Raw genomic sequence first — 22,687 nt, 5'->3', positions numbered from 1 at the left:
ATCCAGAGATGGGAGCACAAATTACAGATGATCCCTACACCCAAGCTCAAGGAGATCCCGGACCAAATAGAAGTAGTTGAAGATGGTGCAGCCCGGGATGGTGTAGGTCTGGTCAGGATGGACTAAGTCCACCAGCACAGACCCCAGCCACAGCGAGGTGGCCTTTGTCACAACCTTATAGTTCGTGCTGAGGAGAGAGATGGGACTCCTAAGGTCGTGGAGGTCCCCCTTCTTCGGAAGCAAGGCAAGCACGCTCGCATGCACCATAGAGGGAGGACCCCAGTCCCCAAGGACTCAGTCCAGATGGTGACAAGATCTGGGCTGAGGACACTCCAGAACACGCAGTAGAATTCCACTGGCAGCCTGTCTATGCCCAGAGATTTACTGGTGGGCATGCAGCGGAGGGCTTCCAAGAACTTGGCCAGAGTGACAGGTAGCTCCAGCTAGTCTCAGTCACCCACGCTGTCTGTCAGGAGTTCATCTCAAAGCACCCCACAGGCATTGGCATCAGTCGGATCTGGGAGAAAAGGCTAGCCTAGAAGGCCCTGGCCCTCTCATGCATCTCCACTGGATCCATGAGAGGGATGTCATCCTCCACCAACAGGCAGATGATGTTCTTTTAAGCCCCCCTCCTTTTCTCTGGGGCATAGAAGAAATGGGAGCCGCAATCCATCTCTCAAATGTGCCCCAGGCCTGACGGTCCTTGAGGACCTGGAGCTCCTCATGCTTCTCCCAGCATTGTGAGAGTGGTCCTGTTGGGATCTTGGAAGTGGGAGGGCAGAATGGGAGGATCCACAAGATCCGGGATCTCAGTTAATTACAGGGGACAACTAAAGATATAACAGGGAAAGGAGTGAGATCACAGGGCTAAAAGAAGGGAACCTGAGGGGCACACCGACCAGAGAACCCCAGACAGCGCCCATTGCTCCTCAAAGGTGTCAAGGGTGCCAGCGGATGCCACCCAGAGGAACTCTGCCCGGATATGTGAGCGGATGATCAGAAATACGTCTTGCAGTTGCAGGAAACCCCGTCAGCCAACCTCCTCTCCCTGGTCTTGTAGATGGCCATTTTGGCCAGTGCTAGGAGGAGGGTGTCAAGGAGGTCACACAACTGTGTGGGGTCATGGATAGGGAGTGAGTAGATAAGGAGGTGAGGGGAAAAGTGCAGCCAGAAACGTAACAGAATATCTAAGAGGAGCCGGAATAGGGGCTGCAACCTGGCAGACTCCAGGTAAACGTGCATCAGGGTCTCCCTCTCACTGCAGAAAGGGCAGGTGTCTGGGATAGGGGTAAACCATGCCAAATACACGCCTGTGCTCACAGCTCCATGAAGAAGCCACCAACTGATATCCCCAGTGGGCATTGGGACCAGGGTGGAATATAGGCTGGCCCACTGGGGCTTCTCACCTTCCAGAGGTGGCAGGAGGTCCCTCCACTTTGCGTTGGAGTGTGGCGCATGAGCATGTATAGATGTTTCCTTGGCACGGCCTGGAAACAAACTGGCTGCAAATTGTGCAGCTGGCTCACGGTGAAGGGGCGGGGGATCCGTCCAGGTCCACAGGGCAGGGCCTAGGGTGGCGGGTGGACGGGGTGTGCCCTCTCACAGGACCCAGTCAAGGTAGGCCCGAGCAGCCGCCGGTAAAGCAGCCCTCACCTCACCTCCTGAAGTATGCGCCAGGGAGTACAAGGTCTGGAGAGCCCCATATGCCGAGCAAGCATCAGGTGATCCACCCAGTCTCCCTGGTCCAGAAGGTCTGCGACTCTCGTGACTTCTCCCAGGACCAACCTCTGGTGCACTGAGGGGGACTCCACCACCTGCAAATGGAGTAGGGGGTTGTATAGCAGGGGCTCCGCAAGGAGATCTTCCCCCTCGGTGGCTGCCATGGACCTGGTCGTTGAGAACAGTTCCCAGGTCTGGAGGAGGTCCTGGTAGAAGACCGGCAGCTGGGAGAGGTCTCACGGAAGACCTCTCAGATGGAGACAAAAGAGCTTCCAGTCATATCAGAGTCCTCAGAAGTGACGCAGAAAGGCGTGCGCCAGTACGCTCCACGCCTGCACCATAAAAGGAGCCTCTGCAGGGCCTGGAGGTGGAAGACATGGACTAGAGTGCGCAGACACTTCAGGCCCTGCCCTCCCGCCTCCAGGGGCAGGTGGAAAACCCCTGCAGAGGCCCAGTGCAGTCCTGGTCAAAAGAACTCCAGAATTAATTTCCGGAGGTTGGCCAGGAAATCCGGGGCTGGGACCAGGGTGTTGAGCTGGTGCCAAAGCATGGACAGGACTAACTGATTGAGCTAGCATGCTACAAATATAGCATAACCTTTGTTCAACCAATTAATAAATAATAATACTTAACTCTTATATAGCACTTTTAATCTGCATTTTAATGGCAGCTGGTCTGTCAGGGAGATTGCCCTTTCTTGGGGCTGTGAGGAAGATGGCCTTTATAAAGAAAACAATCCAAATCAACACATATATTTTCAACAACAGCTAAGAGAACAGAGTGAAACTCCTGCTAAATACACCTTGTACTTTCCGTAGAAATATTATCTGTTTAGAAGTGGCTATGTGGTTTTAATGCCTTACAAGGACTTTTGGTTAAGATCTGGTGAAGAAGCGCTGTCATATCTGACATGTCCTCTATGGGGAACTATATCATATCCTTGCAGGGGGATGGATTTGATTGCCTAGGAAATGCTTCTATTTCAAATGACTATGATCCTATTTCTTTTCACTTTTCCAAGTTTGCTCCAGTGTTGTAAACTGCCATCTTTAGCTCCCTAACAATAACATGTGTTTGCTCTTTACAATGTATTGAGTAACACTGTCATTCTGTAACAGGGCTAGAAGAAATTCTAATTCTTATACTGCTCTACGTCACAGTTGTACTGGTTATACTCCCTTTTCTCTTCAGCTCACAACAGATTCTATGGGCATGAGTCTCTAGTCACTTACATGGAATTTATGCTGGTGTAAATCCGTTGATTTCAATGGAACTTTGCCTGTTTTACACTAGTGTAAGTGAGAAGAGAACCAGGCCCCTTCTTTGGGATACTGAGGAGGGAGGGAACTCTAGAAAAGGAATTGATATTTCAGACAAGATTTTTCAATGCACTTTCATTCTATTCATTGGTATAGGAAACATCACTTTGTAGCCTATAAAAAAAAGAAAATTGAGAGAGGCTCTTCCAAAGAGCCGCTAAAAGTAAGTCAGCTCATCATGCTTAGTCTTGCTGCTCTGATAACTGGAGAGGCTCAGAGGTTTGTTCTCATGGGGAAGGCTTTTGAACACCCGCAAGTGCAAGAACTCCTCATTGCCAACATGGACCTGAAAGGTAAGAAGAAAGGGACAGTAAGTTCCATGGAATAAAAGCCTTCCAGGGACAGGACATTTTAGCGTGTGTGTGTTTTGGGTTGGAGGAAGGGAAGAGGGGGCTGAGGAGGGGCTGTCTTCTTGTTGGGGCACAGATTAGGAGTCATGAGCTCACTCCCTGGCTCTTTCACACATTCATTGTGTGGCTTTGGGGCAGGACACTCAGGCACAGAAAGGTTGTTTCCCATCTGTAAAACAAGGATAATCAGACTTTTTTACCTGGCAGGGGTGGTGTTGATTTATTAATGCAGTGAGATGCTCTAATCTAATCTGGGACCACAATCTGGGTCCCCCTTTCCAGGCCTCTTTGTTTGAGAGTGACCAGTCCTCCCACAGCCTTTCGCTCAGGTCTTCACCCTGAGGGCTCCCTCTCTTCCAGCATTCCACTCCTCCAGGCCAACCTGCCTGTCAGACCTAACCCTCTCCACTCAGGGGAATCCACCCTCCTGCAAGAATCCTCAACTTCTGGACTCAACTTTCCCTGACTGGGCCAGTTCTTCCCCTTTTCCTAGGAGACACTGCCTGGGGCTTCTGCTTGCCAGGGATCCCCAGGTTTGGTCTCCTCTCACCAACAGCCTTCCTCCAAGCTCCTCACCAGCAGCTCATAGTTACTGCTCTCCTTCTAAACTCGGCTCTCTGCCAAGCAACTCCTGCCAGTTCTTCCTTGCTGCTTCCTGTTTCTGTGTGTGGGTGTGTGTCTCTCCCCACTCCCATGGTCTCAAACAGTTCTCACCTGCCAATCTCACCTCTCCCTCCTCAGGGTCCAAGTACCCTCTTTTAAGCCCAAATGGGGGGTTAGCTGATGAGCAATAGGTGTGCTGGACCCCATTCCCTCTTAAAGGGGCCAGTCCCTGTGACCCCCATTCTAAGGGCCAAATCACAGGAACCTCTTTGTAATTAACTAATTGAACAAGAATCAAGTATAAGATAGTACGCATATAAAATTCAAACTGAGAACCCGTTCCCCACTGCCCTGTACCTTGATGAAGTAGTTTATTCCAGCAACCACCTGAGTTTTAAACTCCACAGCAGTGAAGACCTCAAATTTCTTCCCTTCTTTTTCTTCCACCTGAAGCTTCACCTTAAGAAAATAAAAGATAGGAGAGGGTTTTACTAGTTATTCAAGGCAGATGTAAAGTCTGGAACCCATGAGCTCCACTGTTAGTGTTTCTAAGGCGCGGTACAGGTCACATTGTTGCAGTGTCTCTGGACATGTTGCTCTTCACGTTTCTCAGAAACATAATGGCTAAAATGTGAGATGTTCCATAAAGCAAGATATAACAGATGCGACAATTTCTTGCAATATCCCTGAAAAAACTTTACTGAATGAAGTTCAAGTATCTTTGCGATCCAGTGCATTAAATACAAAGATTATGTATTATTGTGGGCTGGGACTATATGTTCTCTCTCTAGGGGGGACATGCGATAGGAACTCTGGGAAGTGTTATGACCTTCAACTGACTGTATTTAATAATGTGCCAGGCAAGAATGAACTTTTGGGACAAACAGTATCAAGTACTTTGCCTGGGGTATCTCCAGGGGGAGGCGACAGCAAATTCTCCACCTCCAATTATGCCAAAAACCCAGACGTTTGAAGCTACACCCTGAGGAGAGGACCATTTTCTGCTGATCACCTGTACCCAGAGTCTCATGATCAAAGGCCCAAGCTGTATAAAGGAGAGACTGAACCATTCTGAGCTAAAGGCTGTTATGAACTCAATCACAAAACCCCTGTATGCGGTTTGAAGGACTGACTGCTACCACGAAGAGCCGGTGGTAACCTGTAACTGCTGGCAATTGCAGCTGTTCATAGCCTGTGGAGAGAAAGCAAAGGCCAGACGCTGGCCTGTTTAGGCAGTCTGGCTTGCTGGAAATATCACAGTGTGGGCAGGGAACTCTGCAGCTTGGAAAAACCCTGCTCAGGAGGGAACAAGGCATGTGTGTCCACCAAGAGAAGTGACCGCTAAGGCGCAGGGAGCCTAGAGTAGGTGCCCTTGAGGGAGCACCGAGGGGAAATACAAGTGCAGTTGCCCTGAGCTGTGACATAGAGGCACCAAGTGGCCCCAGTTCTAGATAGGTAGTGAAACTGGGGCAGCAGCATGGTTCAGCAGACACGGTATGAGGCTGGAAGTCAGGAGATTTGGCTTCTAAATCCAGCTAGCCACCTACCTTGCTATGTAATAACCCTTGGCAAGTTATTTCCTCTGTCTGTCTCAGCTTCCCTTTCTTTACTGTGGGAAAATCATACTGATCCACCTATGCAAAGTGCTTTGAAATCTACAGCTAAAAAACACTAGGTGTCAAAAACACACAAAACCATTCCTCTTGGCAACAAGAGTCCTCTTCAGATCCATCTTCCTTTTCAAAATTAAAAACTGTTATTAATACCTGGAGGCACAGAAGGACTCAGACTTTGTAACACTCAGAGTCACGGCGCCTGTTGTGCATCTGTGATTTTCACAGCATCTCACTGCAAACCAGAGCCTGAGTTAGGCATCTAGGTTCCCTGTACAATGAATGGAGAGAGAGGGGCATCTTAGAGTGCAAGCCACACAAAGCCAGCATGCTAGGCAGGGAGCTACCTAAGCTAACCAAGGCTAGCCGATGCTGACAAGAGGGGTATGCCAACCTCCACTCCTCCAATGGAAATAAGTGCCTAAGTCCAGGCTGCAGGGAGGCGTCACTCTCTGTTTAGTGATTCCATCTGGTGTCAAGCGCCTAAATAGTTTCTTGTGGGAATGAGTTAGGTGCCTGCCTTGCCCACACAAAATGGGGAGGGGGGACACAGGAGGAGGAAGAGCCAGGCTTTTCAGCCCACTGTTCAGAGCACTCACCTGGGATGTGGGAGAACTAGATTCTTCCCTCCTTCACTTAAGGGGGAGAAGGGAGACCCCTGTTCAAATCCTTTCTCCCCTCAAGCCAAGAGAGGAATTGAACCTGGGTCTCCCACATCCTAGGTGAGTGTGATAACCACTGAATTATGTGGTCTTCTGATGTGGGGCTCCCTCAACCTGTGCTGCTGAAGCTGTTCTGCTGTGGATCAATGATGAAAGAGTCAAGAGTGGGGGACTAGACTCAGGGCCGCCTACCTCACCAGTGGGTGCCCGAGCCACCTGGCTATAGAGTCACACTCTCTCTCTCACACTTACTCGCCCAATGACTGTTCCATGGTGTACCAAGTACTTACACAGCACCGCCACTTCCTCCTTCAGCCAGATTTTGAATGAAACTCTGTCTGGTAGATGGCCTCTGGGCACACTTACCAGAGCACAGGCCCTGCACGTGACTTACACGGCTGACTGTCTGGCTCTGGCTCATGGATCATGCGGAGGCTTAGGATAGAGATAGGCATTTGGATGCCTGGAGAGAGGCAGCAATGCACATGATCGGAGGCAGAAACTTAGGTACCTTGGGAATTTTTACCCTGAATACTTTGGCACTGGGTGAATTTAGGCACCTACAGGATTTGGTGGAAGTTTTGTGGATGGCAATGGAGCCAAAACCAGGACTTGGAACCTAAATCTGGGCCTAAGTATTTAGTACTATGTAATCAAGCATTTAAAATAAATCTTTAAACTAAAACATCTGTGTTTCAGAAGGGGCATCCACTGAATATTACAACAGAAGTATGTGCTTCATTCCATGGTGGAAATCTAGGGTGTAAGCAAAAGAGCAGTAATAGTTCTGATATGCAAGAATCAACTAACCCACAAAGCCACACTTAGGCCTGGTCTACCTTACAGGTTTATACCAAATTTAGCAGCATTAACCGAATTAGCAGCATATACCGAATTAACCCTGCACCCGTCCACACAACGAAGCCCTTTATATCGATATAAAGGGCTCTTTAAACCGATTTCTGTACTCCTCCCCGACGAGGGGAGTAGCACTCAAATCGGTATTGCCATTTCGGAATAGGGTTAGTGTGGCCGCAATTCAACGGTATTGGCCTCCGGAAGCTATCCCACAGTGCACCATTGCTGTCCAGAGCGGTCACAATCTGGAGTCGGATGCACTGGCCAGGTAGACAGGAAAAGCCCCGCGAACTTTTGAATTTCATTTCCTGTTTGCCCAGCGTGGAGCACTGATCAGCACGGATTGTACGGGAGATACTGGATCTGATTGCTTTATGGGGAGACAAATCTGTTCTATCAGAGCTCCGTTCCAGAAGACGAAATGCCAAAGCATTTGAAAAAATCTCCAGACAGAGGCCACAGCAGGGACTCAACACAGTGCTGCGTGACAAGCGTAACAGAAAGCCAAAGAATCAAATGGACGCTCATGGAGGGAGGGAGGGGGGACTGAGGACTCCAGCTATCCCACAGTCCCCGCAGTCTCTGAAAAGTATTTGCATTCTTGGCTGAGCTCCCAATGCCTGAAGGGTCAAAAACATTGTCCCGGGTGGTTCAGGGTATATCTCGTCAATTTACCCCCCTCTCCTTCCTGTGAAAGAAAAGGGGGAAAAAATCGTTTCTTGCCTTTTTTCAATGTCACCGTATGTCTACTGCATGCTGCTGGTAGACACGGTGCTGCGGCGCTGAACAGCAGCATCCCCTCCCCTTCCTTTCCTGATGGCAGACGGTACAAAATAGTGGAAAACCGTCCTCATCATCCCGTGAGTGCTCCTGGTTGGCCTCGGTGAGGTCAGCCGGGGACGCCTGGGCAACAATGAGAATGACTCCTGGTCATTCCTGGCAGACGGTGCAAAAGGATTGAAAACCATCCTCATCATAGTAATTGGGGGCTGAGCTCCATCAGCCCCCCCCACCCTTCATGTCTAATGAGGATTCTGTACTGCCTGGACTATCATAGCAGCGGGAGGCTGCCTCCCTCTCATTTTATCTCACTAAAAAGTCAGTGTTTCTTATTCCTGCATTCTTTATTACTTCATCACACAAATGGGGGGACACTGCCACGGTAGCCCAGGAGGGTTGGGGGAGGAGGGAAGCAATGGGTGGGGTTGTTGCAGGGGCACCCCCTAGAATAGCATAATTTCTGTGGGATCTCTGGGGCTCTGACCCGGAGCGGCTGTGCTCTCTGGTTCTGGTACACTTGCCCCATATTCTAGGCAGGACTGACTATTTTTAGACAAAATAAAGAAGGGAATGACCTGGGGAGTCATTCCCATTTTTGTCCATGCGCCCCCAGCCGACCTCAGCGAGGCCAGACAGGAGCACCCATGACAGCAGCAGACAGTACAAAAGGACTGATAAACGTCATCGCCAATTTCCAATTGCAGACAGTGCAAAATGACTGATAAATGTCATTACCAATTTCCAATTGCAGACGGTGCTATAGCTGGTAACCGTCTCTTTAACCTTGCAAAGGCAAATGAATGCTGCTGTGTAGCACTGCAGTACCGCGTCTGTCAGCAGCATCCAGTACACATATGTTGACAGTGACAAAAGTCTAAACGGGCTGCATGGTTGCCATGCTAAACAGGCTGCATGGTTGCCATGCTATGGCATCTGCCAGGGCAATCCAGGGAAAAAGGGCGCGAAATGATTGTCTGCCATTGCTTTCACGGAGGAAGGATTGAGTGACGACATTTACCCAGAATCACCCGCGACACTGTTTTTGCACTGGGATCTCAACCCAGAATTCCAATGGGTGGGGGAGACTGCGGGAACTATGGGATAGCTACAGGATAGCTATCCACAGTGCAACGCTCTGGAAATCGACGCTAGCCTCGGTACATGGACGCTGAACGCACACCGCCGAAATAATGTGCTTAGTGTGGCTGCGTGCACTCGACTTTATACAATCTGTTTTAAAAAACAGTTTATGTAAAATCGGAATAATCTCGTAGTGTAGACATACCCTTAGTTGAGAGTAATTTGACATCTGTCTCCTTTCAGATGTGCTGCGCATATGGCATGCATGGCTTTGTTTGTATGAGACATACAAGTATAATAGTTTTTAATCCTGAGAGAATTCTGCGTCATGGCAGGTGCGCAGAATTCATGTCCCCTGCAGATTTCTTTGCTTCCCCGCAGAAGAATGAATTCTGACGGGGAAGCAACGGAAAAGGCACAAGAGCAGTCACATGCTGATCCCCGGCAGCACAGGCTGATTTGTTTGGGCAGCCAGAGCAGTTGGTAGAAATGTAAATTACTGCCGGTGGAGAGTGGGCAGTGTGTGTGTGTGCGTGTGACGCACACACACTGTCCCTCTTGCTCACTATTGCAGCACACTTTGCATGGAGGTGAAGGGCTTTGGGGTGTTTCTGAGGAGGTAAGCGTGGGGCAAGCTCTGTTCCCCTCAGAGCAGAATGTAGTGGCCTGCCTGCTTAGTGAATTGTTCCCATTGTCTTAGTGAATTCCCCCTGGAGTATAAAACAGGTGTAAAAGTTTTAAGGCTCCTTTACATTGCCAGAATGGTGTAAAGAACAGTCAGGTATCAGGGAGTAGCCTTGTTAGTCTGTATCCATAAAAACAACAAGGAGTCCGGTGGCACCTTAAAGACTAACAGATATATTTGGGCATAAGCTTATGCCCAAATACATCAATTAGTCTTTAAGGTGCCATGAGCTTTCGTGCTTGCATCCGAAGAAGTGGGTATTCACCCACGAAAGCTCATGCTGCAAAACATCTGTTAGTCTATAAGGTGCCACAGGATTTTTTGCTGCTTCTACAGAACCAGACTAACACGGCTACCCCTCTGATATTTGTGAGTTAGGTATTCTTATGCCCATATTACAGAAAGGAAAACTGAAGTACAAAGAGAGGAAGTGACTTGTCTAGTATCATAGAGGCAGTGATAGAACCTGGGAGAATTCACAAATTACTGTTTGTCTTTCTGTGCTCAGTTCATTGAAACACACGAGCTACAGCATAGGCTTTAGGTTGAAGAGAGGGATAATTTCAAACTTTACTTACAAGGACAAGGCAAGCTAATGATACTGACCAGTAATGCAGCCTTGTAGTCCCTGCCTCAACCCCCGTTCAGCACAGCTGATCTCATCTCCTTTGGGTGCATGGCTATGTATTCTCCACCTCTCACAGTTCTCTGCTGTGCAGAAACACAAGGAGCATATACACAATCTAGCTCAGAAAAGGAAATTCCTGTTCCCTGTAAATATCCATTAAACAGGAGGAAAAAACCATTTGCCATTGTATTGCTGAGTCAGCGCACCTGCTCCCACTCCCCAAACACAGAGGGTTCCAGCTGGCTGCTCCTCAGGCTGCTCCGTGTAATTGTGGAGTGGAAATGTACCTAAAAGATTCCTGCATCCGGGACTTCCCCCACCCCCTGCAGGAGAAGAAGACAGAACCAAGAACTTGCTCACTTCACAGTTGAGCTAAGCTCTAGGCCACTCATACTAGCACGTTCTCTCTCATAGGGCATGAGAGGGAGCTCTGGCCACTCTGTATACTGTGTGTCACAGGGGAAGAGCTCCCATCCCCACCTGCATCCCCCCCCACAATGAGATGTACTCTTATGAAACTCTAAAACTGAAGCGGTGAAGCTCTAACTCGCCTCTGGGCCTGATTCCCCTCATGCAAAATGTAAATAACCCCCAAGCAATCTTGTATTTTACAATGGGTGAATACAACCCACAGCGGGCACAGTCGGTCTTAGCCCAATTCCTTTTCCTACAGTGCTACAGGTAAGGATACTACTAAGAGCCCAACACTGGACCCGTCACTGCATTAGCAGCCAAGCTGCTGCTGCGAACATTCTGTGTAAACACAACTGAAGTACTAATGAGCTAATGTTGCACCACTAAACAGAAAGAAAAATCCAGTAATATCATGGCCTCCCCCTCAGTGATTCTAGACCCTGCTCTGAGTGTTAGAGGTTAGGCAGACATCCTGGATCAGCATATTTTATTTTTCCACCCTAAAGCAAAACACTTGGCTCCACAGATGCAGATGAGCCACCAGTCATATGCAGCCTGGGGGCTGATGTTATTACCACAGAAACACTGACTCACAAGGGCATGTGACTGACAGTCCCAGGAGGGAGGGGAGCTCACAGGGAGAAGTGGTTCTGTGCTCCAGAAGGAGGCAGACCAGTTGGGAGTCTCTGGATAAAATTAAAAGGGTTAAAAAAATAGGGTTCATGTCATGGTGTGGGAGGGGGGAGGATGCTACTACAGACCACCAAATCAGGAAGAGGAGGTGGATGAGGCATTTCTAAAACATAATAAAAATCCAAAAGACAAGATCTGGTAGTAATGGAGGACTTTAACTGCAGACATCTGTTGGTAAAGTAATACAGCAAAATCTCCAATAAGTTCTTTGTATGTATTCAGGACAAGTTTTTGTTCCAGAAAGTGGAGGAAGTAACCAGGGGCACAGCCATTTCAGACTTGATTCTGATCAGCAGGGAAGAATTGGTTGCGAATCTGAATGTGAAAGGCAATTTGAGTGACAGTGATTATGAAAAGATGGATTTCATGATTCTAAGGAAAGAAAGGAGTGAGAGCAGCAAAATAAGGATAACGGACTTCAAAAAAGCAGACTAACAAACTCAGAGAACTGGTAGTTAAGGTCCGATGGGGAGAATATCTAAGGGAAAAAATCAGTTCAAAAGAGTTATAGAATCATAGAAGATTAGGGTTGGAAGGGACCTCAGGAGGTCATCTAGTCCAACTCCCTGCTCAAAGCAGGACCAACACCCAGCCAGGGCTTTGTCAAGCTGGGCCTTAAAAACCTCTGAGGATGGAGATTCCACCACCTCCCTAGGTAACCCATTCCGGTGCTTCATCACCCTCCTAGTGAAATAGTGTTTCCTAATATCCAACCTAGACCTCCCCTATTGCAACTTGAGACCATTGCTCCTTGTTCTGTCATCTACCACCATTGAGAACAGTCGAGCTCCATCCTCTTTGGAACCTCCCTTCAGGTAGTTGAAGGCTGCTATCAAATCCCCCCTCACTCTTCTCTTCTGCAGACTAAACAAGTCCAGGTCCCTCAGCCTCTCCTCATAAGTCATGTGCTCCAGCCCCCTGATCATTTTCGTTGCCCTCTGCTGGACTCTCTCCAATTTGTCCACATCCTTTCTGTAATGGGGGGCCCAAAACTGGATGCAATACTCCAGATGTGGCCTCACCAGTGCCAAATACAGGGAAATAATCACTTCCCTTGATCTGCTGGCAGTGCTCCTATTGAGAACAGCAGAAGTGTGTAGGGACCAAAATCAGAAAGGCTAAGGCACAAAATGAGTTACACCTAGCAAGGGACATAAAAGGCAATAAGAAGTGGTTACTTAAATACATCAGGAGTAAGAGAAAGATGAAGGAAAGTGTAGGTCCTCTATTTACTGGGGAAGGAGAACTGAGAACTGATGGCATCAAGAAAGCTGAGGTGCTTAATGCCTATTTTGCTTCAGTCTTCACTAAAAAGGTTAACGATGACCCGATACTCAACACAATTATTGACAACCAGGGGGAAGGAATGCAAGTCAAACTAGGGAAAGAACAGGTTGAAGAATATTTAGTTATATTAGAGGGGGGAGGTATAGCTCAGTGATTTGAGCACTGGCCTACTAAACCCAGAGTTGTGAGTTCAATCCTTCAGGGGCTATTTGGGGATTAGTCCTACTTTGAGAGCAAGGGGTTGGACCAGCTGAGGTCCCTTCTAACCCTAAGAATCTATTATTCTATTCCAGCAGATGACATTCATCCTAGGATCCTTAAGGAACTAGCTGATGCAATCTTGTTAGTAATTATCTTTGAGGACAGGTGAGGTCCCAGAAGATTGGAGAAGGGCAAAAAAAGTACCTATCTTAAAAAAGAGGAGACAAGGAAGAGCCAGGGAATTATACACCAATCAGCTTAACTTCAATATTTGGAAAGATATTGAAGCAAATTATTAAACAATCAATTTGTAAGCATGTAAAAAACAGTCAGCAGGATTTATCAAGAACAAATCCTGCCAAACCAACTTAGTTTCCTTCTTTGATTGGATTACTGACCAAACCGGGGGGAAGCAGTAGACATGATATAACTTGATTTTAGTAAGGCTTTTGACACAGTCCTGCATGACATTTACAAAAGAAAACTAAGGAATGTGGTCTGGATGAAATTACTATAAGGTGGGTGAACAACTGGTATTCAGATGATAGTTATCAATGGTTTGCTGTCAACTTGGGAGAGCACATCCAGTGGGGACTTGCAAGGGTCATTCCTGGGTCTGGTACTAATTAATATTTTCATTAAGGACTTGGATAATGGAGTAGAGAATATGCTTATAAAATCTGCAGATGACATTATAGGCAGGGCTGCAAGCATTTTGGAGGACAGGTTTAAAATTCAAAATGACCTTGACAAATTAGAGAATTGGTCTGAATTCAACAAGATGAAATTCAATAAAGACAAGTGCAAAGTACTTCACTTAAGAAGGAAAAATCAAATGCACAACTAAAAAATGGAAATAACTATATAGGTCAGGGGTCGACAACCTACAGCACGCGTGCCAAACATGGCACGCGAGCTGATTTTGAGCGGCACGCAGCTGCCTGCTGCGGTCCCGGCCTAACTCAGCCCCCTCGCCCACCGCTCTCCCCTGCAGGGGCAGGAGGCAGAAGCTTGGTTCTGCGGCAACCAAGCTTCCCTCTCCCCCGCTTCTTCCCCCAGTGTGGTGCTTTCCTGCCCCTCCCCCTCTCCGTCCCTGCGCCAATCAGCTGATGGCCCTTGCGAGGGGGAGGGGGGAAGAGCGGCAGCGTGCAGGCAGCTCCATAGAGGACGCAGAGAGAGGTAGGGATGGAGCCTTGGGGAAGGGGGTGGAACAGGGCCAATCCCTTCCAGCCCCCTGCCGTGAGCCGCTCAGGGCAGGGGGCTGGAAGCACCCCCATGAGCCGAGCACCCCAGCCCCCTGCCCTGCACCCCCCACACACTCAGCCTTCTTCCCTGCACTCCCGCACACCCCCAGCCCTCTGCCCTGACCACCCCACACACTCAGCATTCTGCCCTTCACCTCCCATACTCCCCAGCCCTCTGCCCTGACCCTTGAACCTCCCCCACACACCCAGCCTTCTGCACTGCATCCCCACAGTCCCATCCCTCTGCCCTGAACCCCCACACTCACCCAGCCCTCTGCCCTGACCCTTGAACTCCCCCACCCAGCCTTCTGCCCTGCACTCCCCCACACACCCAGCCCTCTGCCCTGATCCCTGAACCCCTCTCCCCCCAGCCTTCTGCCCTGAACCCCCTCCCCCAGCCATCTACCCTAACCCCAACCCCTGAATCGCCCCCCCAAGTCTGGGGTCCCGGGGTCCCGGCTGCAGGCTCTGCTCAGCCCGCTGCCGGCCTAGGTGAACAGAACCCCTAGGCTGGCAGCGAGCTGAGCAGGCTGGCGGCGTAAGATCAGCATTTTAATTTAATTTTAAATGACGCTTCTTAAACATTTTGAAAACCTTGTTTACTTTACATACACTAGTTTAGTTATATAATATAGACTTAGAGAAAGAGACCTTCTAAAATGTTAAAATGTATTATCGGCACGCGAAACTTTAAATTAGAGTGAATAAATGAAGACTCGGCACACCACTTCTGAAAGGTTGCCGACCCCTGATCTAGGTGGCTGAACTGCTGAAAAGGGTCTAGGATTTATAGTGGACCACAAACTGAATATGTCATCAATATGATGCAGCTGCAAAAAAGGCTAATATCATTCTGGGGTGTATTAACAGGAGCGTTGTATGGAAGACACAGGTGGTAATTGTCCCACTCTACTCAGCACTGGTGTGATCCCAGCTGGAGTCCTATGTCCAATTCTGGGCACCACAATTTAGGAAAGATGTGGATAAACTGGAACAAGTCCAGAGGAGAACAATAAAGATGACAAAAGATTTAGAAAAGGTGACCTATGAGGAAAGGTTCAAATAGCTGGGGATGTTTAGTCTTGAGAAAAGAAGACTGAGGAGGGGCCTGGTAACAGCCTTCCAGTATGTCGAGGGCTGTTTTAAAGAGGACTGTGATCAATTGTTCTCCATGTCCACTGAAGGTAGGACAAGAAGTAATGGGCTTAATCTGCAGCGAGGAAGATTTAGGTTAGATATTAGGAAAAAAAACTTTTTAACTATAAGGGTGGTTAAACGCTGGAATAGGCTTCCAAGGGAGGATGTGGAATCCCATTACTGGAAGCTTTAAGAACAAGACAGACAAACAACTGTCAGGGATGGTCTAGGTTTACTTGGTCCTGCCACAGCACAGGAGGCTGGACTTGACTGACTTCTCAAGATCCCTTTGAGCCCTACATTTCTATATTCCACCTGCTGCACATCCTCTTGTAGCTTGAAAAGTCTGAGGCTGGCCAGTCAGAATCACATATGGGAGAGTACAAAAAAAGCGAACGTCATTCTGGGATGTATTAGCAGGAGTGTTGTCAGCAAGACACAAAAAGTAATTTTTCTGCTCTACTCCATGCTGATTAGACCTCAAATGAAGTACTGTGTCCAGTTCTGGGCACCACATTACAGGAAAGGTGTGGACAAATTGGAGAAAGTCCAGAGAAGAGCAACAAAAAATGATTAAAAGGTCTAGAAAACATGGCCTATGAGGGAAGATTGAAAATATTGGGTTTGTTTAGTCTGGAGAAGAGACAACCAAAGAGGAATATAGCAGTTTTCAAGTACATAAAAGATTGTTACAAGGAGGAGGGAGATAAATTGTTTTCGTTAACCTCTGAGAATAGAACAAGAAGCAATGGGCTTAAAGTGCAGCTAGGACAGTTTAGGTTGGACATTAGGAAAAAATTCATAACTGTCAGGGTGGTTAAGCACTGGAATAAATTGCCTAGGGAGATTGTGGAATCTCCATCATTGGGGATTTTTAAGAGCAAGTTAGACAAACACCTGTCAGGGATGATCTAATCCTCCCATGAGGGCAGGGGACTGGACTAGATGACCTTTCAAGGTCCCTTCCAGTCCTATGATTCTATTATTTTAATAGGGGGTATGTTTGTTTTAACGCTTTTCCGGGCAAGGTCAGCTAGTTTAAAAGCAACTTCACATTTTAAAATAATGGATAAAAAGCTCTTTGCCCATTCTCCTGATGAGCTGAATTTTGGATTATCTGATCTGGCCCCAGTCCCAATTAGATCAGATAAACGGGGCTCTACTGTAATTTGTTCCAGATACAGGGCTGGCAGAGAGAACTTTTCCCCTGGAGCAAGGAGAGTCTAAATTCCAATTTGGTTTCTGGTCTGCCCTTGGGACCTTATACAGATCCAGGGACCCCAGAATCAGGGGTGTCAGGGGGGCCATAGCCCTCCCACTTTTTGAAAGTGGACAGGCCTGACCCATCAAATTTTTGCCAAGGCAGACTCTGCCCCCCTCCCTCCTCTTCCCCCTGAGGCCCCACTTCCCAGCCAGGCCAACGTGGAACTTGGCTGGGGAGTTGGGGCAGTTGCACGTGGATCCTACACCAGTCCCAGGCCTGTGTCCCCGCCCCCCAGGATCCCCGTTGGGCTGTGGAGGTGGAAGGTCCGTGACGCCGCGTGGGCTCCCCACAGCTACCCGCACGGCTCTCGGGGTGGGGGAGGGGCCTCGGGGCCACTGCCCAGCCATGGTAAGACCTGTGCAGGCAGCTGTGGGGAGCCTGGGTTCCTACAGCTGCACTGGGCAGGGGGGCCAGGGGGAAGGAACACCGGGGGCTGTTTTCGGCTCACCCTGGGCGGGCTCCTTGGGGCATTGGGAGGGCCACTTTTGGGAAGACTCCGATGCCCTTGCCCAAGCCTCATAGCAAAGCCAGAATTGAGCCTATAAGCATTTTAGAGTAATTTTTATAAACCCCTTTTGATTTCGTCTTTATTAAATTATGTATGACTTGTCATTTTTGAAGAATTTTTTGGGCACATTTTGAAACCTCTCCTTTCCGGTGGAGAAGGATTTCGTTGTGTGTTTCAACAAGACATAAAACAGTCTCTAATTGGTCTTCTTTAAGCAAAACAAACAATCTCCCTCATTCAAAGTGTCCCTAAATGACAGCCCCTGCCAGGGCCATCCTTACTCATATGTAAAGTACACAGCTGTGTAGGGCACCAGGAAGTTTGGGGCACCTGCGCCCTATGCAGCTGCATGCTGCTCCAGCCCCTGTTCCATCTCTTCCCCATGGCCTCCGCCCCTGCTCTGCCCCACCCCAGCCTGACCCCACTCCCCTGAAGACTGAAGCAGGGCCGGGCCTGCACTCCCTGGTGGTGGGAAGTGCAGCAGCGCGGTCCAGCCCCAGCCACACCACCTCTGAGTGCTGGGGATGGTTCCCTCCTCCCCCCCAAGCCAGCCCTGCCTTCCCTGCGGAGGCCTGGGGCCCCCACATACACCCCACCGGGGGGAAGGGGAGGCTGTGTAGGGCCCCAGAATAGCTGGGGATGGCCGTGGCCCCTGTTCTTGATTTACAGACCCCACATTCCCGTGCAGATGCGACCCTTCTGAGAAATCATCACTGGCATCACCACACTTTTTGACTCTCTGCAGCAGACAAGCATCTCATGCCCTGAACAGCAACTCCGCCTGTCACTCAGTTTCCATTCTCTATACATGCTGTTTACAAAAAAAAAAAAATAAGTTGCTTTTATTTTGTAGTGCCTGGTCATCTTTCCTTCTCTGTAGGGTGACCAGATGTCCCTTTAAAAATAGGACAGTCCCGTATTTAAGCCCTCCTGCAGGGGTGCCAACTTTTTTTTTTTTTAAATGGGCAAATTGTCCCATATTTTCTGTCTTCCCCCCGAATCAGTACTGCTGGGTCCTGCTGCTGGTCGGATCCCTGCTCGCCAGCCGCCTGCCCACCAGCGGGGAGTGTGAGGAAGGAGCAGGTCCAGTGGCCGATGGTGGGTGTGCAAGGCTGGTGGCAGGGCAAAGATGCAGCATGCAGGTACGGGCTGCTCCTCCTGCTAGTCTGTCAGTGAAGCCCCCGCTGCATGACGGCTTTTGGCCGGCAGGACCCTGCCCCCTCGTCCTACTTCCAGCCAGCACTGGTTGCGTGCCGTGAGCTGCGATGGCTGGCGAGGGCAGGCAGGTACCAGGTGGCGGCCAGTTACGTGTCACCTCTCCTGCCCACCTCTCAGCCCTTTACGTGCTCTCCCTCTCACTGTCTTTTTAACATGGGCTCAGTTAACTTGATGTCAATTTGAACGTTTGTACTGACTGACTGCCGCTGAACTCATTTGAAAATGAGTAATTTTACCAGATGTCTCACATTCAGCATAAGGAGGGGAAATATGGTCACCCCACCCCTCCACCTCTTAAACAGGCGTGCTCAGGCCAAAGGCCTCCCAATGTCCCTCCTCCCCAGATTAGTGGCTCCCTAACCTAGGGTTACCATATTTGAACTTTCAAAAAAGAGGACACTCCAAGGGGAAGGGGGGGCAGCCCCACCCCCTAGCCACTCCCTCCCCCCCACAGAACCCCCAATCCCATCTAACCCCCTTTGCTCCTTGTCCCCATTGCCCCCTCCCAGGTCCCCTGCCCCTAACTGCCCCCCGCAGGACTCTACCCCCTATCTAAGCCTCCCTTCTCCTTGTCCCCCACTGCCCCCTCCTGAGACCACCCCCCCAACTGCCTCCCCTGAGACCACCCCCCCAACAACCCCCCCTAGGATCCCACTACCTACCTGTCCCTTGACCTCAGTGACTTGAGTTGCATGCCAGCCATAGCACTTGTCCTCAACAGTTTGGGAGTCACATTTTAAAATTACTGCTACACTCCCATAAACAAAAATAGTCATTCTCCATCATTGTAATAAAAACCTTGATAAATATTCATAGAAAAGGGGATCTCTTTCAGTAAATAAAAGCAGAATAGAAGTAACTTCAAAAAGTTCTCTGAAATCTTCGTTAATAGAGAAAGCTCCGAGAAGATCTCCAAAAGCTAAGCACTTCAAATGTTTTTATTTTCTTCTGGATTCATATTCACCTTCCTGCCAGATCAAAGAACTTGAATCTTCAAATATAAATATTGGCCATTTTCAGACTTGCACTTAATTCTTCTCCGAATGCATGACTTGCAGTGAGTTTTTATGAGGAAGTTTTATAGACCAGGTCTTATATTCACCACAGTTTGTATCACTGTTGAATAATAGCTGACTGCGTCTCCAAATATAATACATATGTAGGCAATGAGTCAGATTTAATAGTCTTTATTGGATTCTGATATTTATTGCAAAATTGAACTAAGTGCTTTGACGAAGCAGTTTTTACAAGCACTAGTATGAACTGAAGCTAGCAGTTACATTAATTTAATCTCTGTTCTGTGGATCTGACGAAAAGCTTGGCAAGAATTTAGACAGTAGCCCTGGCAAACGTTACAGAAGACCATTGTGGGTAAGGGATTACATAGCTACTGCCAGTGGCTGTAAACAAAAGAAATGATGTTTTAACTGTTAGCCAGTGAGAAACCATAATATTTTCATTATTATACAAACAGGTCTTAAAGTCTTCGCCTTTCTTCCTGATGTGCTAAAAGCAATTACATTGGTTAATAAAGTTCAAAGACAAGTTTTGTTTTTCCTATTCACAAAGTGTAAAGGACAGAGCCTCTTTAGAATGCTGAGTGTTCAGGGCCGCACAGAGGATTCTGGGGGCCTGGGGCAAAGCAATTTCAGGGGCCCCTTCCATAAAATGTGCAATACTATAGAATACTATATTCTCATGGGGGCCCCTGCGGAGCCCGAGGCAAATTGCCCCACTTGCTGCCCGCCCCTCCCCCCCGCGGCAGCCCTGGGAAAAATAAACATTTAAAAATCTTCTGCATCTCGGCACAAACTCAGTTTTGAGAAAACTTCTGTTCAAGTCACCTTTACAAGGTATCACTGGTTCTCAGCATCAGCTAGTGCTAAAAGGCTCTAAAGCTCATTAAAAGGGTTGGACAAATATTTTCTGTCAAAACTTTTTTTGGATCGAAAACTAGCGGTTTTTAAAAAGCAGAAAAAAAAATCACAGAATGTCTGCTTTCCTTCAAAATTTGTTGTGTTTTTTTAATTGAAAAGATGAAATTAGTCTGCCAAAACCTGAACATGGTTTGGGATTTCAGAAGTGTGTGGCCAAATATTTGCTGCTTGCTGTGTTTGTTTAAAGAAACAATAAAAAAAACCTGCTTTAAAAAAAATCCAAAACTTTTGAACCACCTCAGCTTGTGACCAAACGCCTGAGCCCATCCAGTCAGAGATTTTTCCAGGTTTCTGATACTCTGCTGGCATCCTTGACTCACATCTGTCTCCACAACTTTGGGTTCATTTAGCTTAGAACATAAGAACAGCCATACTGGTCAAACCAAAGGTCCATCCAGCCCAGTATCCTGTCTACCGACAGTGGCCAATGCCAAGTGCCCCAGAGAGAGTGAACCTAACAGGTAATGATCAAGTGATCTCTCTCCTGCCATCCATCTCCACCCCTGACAAACAGAGGCTAGGGACACCAATCCTTACCCACCCTGGCTAATAGCCATTAATGGACTTAACCTCGGTGAATGTATCTGTTTCCTAGAGACTGGCTCCACAGCGTCCCTCACAAACTGGAGATGGTTACTGTGGGTTTGTCTTTAATATAGCTTATGTACATATTTCCACAGACTGAGCATTTGAGCTTGTTCCAGAATCTGGGATGAGCCTATGTTGTGAAAACTGAAATGCTCAAAATAGCACATGTATGTGAATGGACACAGGGTGCTAAAATTAAATTAACCCAGGGGTTCTCAAACTGGGGGTTGGCACCTCTCAAGGGGTCATGAGGTTATTACTGGGGGGTCACAAGCTGTCAGCCTCCACCTCAAACCCCACTTTGCCGCCAGCATTTATAATAGTGTTACATATATTTAAAAAAGTATTTTTAATTTATATGGGGGAATCAGACTCAGAGGTTTGCTATGTGAAAGGGGTCACCAGTACAAAAGTTTGAGAACCAATGAATTAACCCCTCTGGAGCCTTGGGGAATGCAGGGGAGGGAGGGTCCTCCCTTGGTAGGGTTGGGAAGGAGGTAGGTGGTGTAGGATATTGCTCTTCACAGGCAATCCCGCTCCCACAGAAAAAATAACAGCTTGGCTCTGTGTTAAATAGCTCTCTGCAAGCCTTAAACTGCTGAATGAGCTTTAGGGTAGGGTAGAGAAGGCTGTGCCTCCTCAAACAGCCTGGACCTGCCCCCTATCCACTTCCTGCCCCACAACTCCCCCCTCAGAAGTCCTGACTCATCCTGCTCCTTGTCTGCTCACTGCCCCCCAAGACCCCCTCTTCCCCCCCACAGCCCCCCCACCAACCCCTTCTCCATTCCCTGTCCCCTGACTGCCCCAACCCCTATCCACCCCCCCCCAAGTCCTGACAAACCCCCAGAACACCCACAATCCAACCCCCATTCCCCATCCCCTGACCACCACCCCGCCCTAGAACCTCTGCCCCCTCCCTGCCCCTTATCCAACCCCACCCCGCCCCGGCCAGGCTGCTTACCCCGCCCTCCCTCCCTCCCAGTGCCTCAGCACGCTGCGTCCAGGAGCAGCCCTGGGGAGCGCTGCAGCCGCCTGACTCCAGTGGGGCCTGACTCGCAGCCCCGCCCCCTCACCAGGCAGCCCTGAGCAGGGAGGAGCTCGGCCCGCCCCCGCCACAGGGCTCTAGCTCTGTCCGGGGCCGCTCCTGGGCGCGGGGCGCCGGGGGGCTTGGGGGAGGCAGAGGCGGGGCAGTCTCGGGGGTGGCCCTGGGGGTGATCCAGTCTTACCATGATCTCTTCAGCCATTGCTCTAAGTAAAATAAGTTACACGTTGAATGCGGCCTGAGACAGAGAGACACGAACCGGTAACACCGGCGTTAAAACCAGCTGTAACCTGGGGGAGAGGCGGCAGGGCCAGGCAGGACGGGGGGGGGGGGGGAGGAGGGTTTTGCGCAGGGAACAGCCGCTATCAGGGAGAACAGGCAGCTCAGCGCCCCCGGCATCCCGCGCCCCTTCTCCCACCCCGCTCCGAGCGGCGCGTCTGGCCCGCCGCCCCGCCCCGCCCCGCCGGCGAGCGGAGGCTGCCGGGCGAGCCGGGAGGGGCTTGGGCTGCCGGGGAGGCCCCGCTCGGCGGCTCAGTCCGGCCCGGACCCTCCCCCCCCCGCTATTTGAAGACCGGAAACCCGGCCGCGCGCCCTCACCTCGTCGGCAACCTGCTGCGCTTCCGGGGTGGCCGGCTGGGCGCCCGTCAGCCCCCCGCACCTCCTCATCGCGGCGGCGGCGGCGCAACCCGGAGCCCGCCGCAAGCCAAAGCGCAGCGACCAAGCTTCCGTCACGTGATCCCAGCCCCGGCTCGGATTGGTCGGGCTGCGCGGACTGAGCGCAAGGCGGCAGCAGCGCCTGTGGCGCAGCCGCGGGGGGGGGGCGGAGAGTTGGCGCAGCCCCCGGAGCGCGCGCTGGG

General features: G+C 49.5%; 1 protein-coding gene across 1 annotated transcript; it reads right to left on the bottom strand.

Annotated features, from left to right (window-relative positions):
• Window positions 1-2,351: 2,351 nt before the first annotated feature.
• LOC120392322 (cystatin-B-like) lies at window positions 2,352-22,687 on the bottom strand. The gene is made up of 3 exons (XM_039517046.1): window positions 22,428-22,687; window positions 4,349-4,450; window positions 2,352-3,324 (listed from the first exon to the last, which is right to left on the bottom strand). The coding sequence occupies exons 1-3, from the start codon at window positions 22,494-22,496 to the stop codon at window positions 3,196-3,198; spliced, it is 300 nt and encodes a 99-aa protein (XP_039372980.1). The 5' UTR covers window positions 22,497-22,687; the 3' UTR covers window positions 2,352-3,195.

This window comes from Mauremys reevesii, linkage group 1 (genome assembly GCF_016161935.1).
Source record: "Mauremys reevesii isolate NIE-2019 linkage group 1, ASM1616193v1, whole genome shotgun sequence".
Classification (NCBI taxonomy): Eukaryota; Metazoa; Chordata; order Testudines; family Geoemydidae; genus Mauremys; species Mauremys reevesii.
Note: the sequence above shows the minus strand (reverse complement) of the source record. Positions and strands in the feature narration are given on the sequence as shown.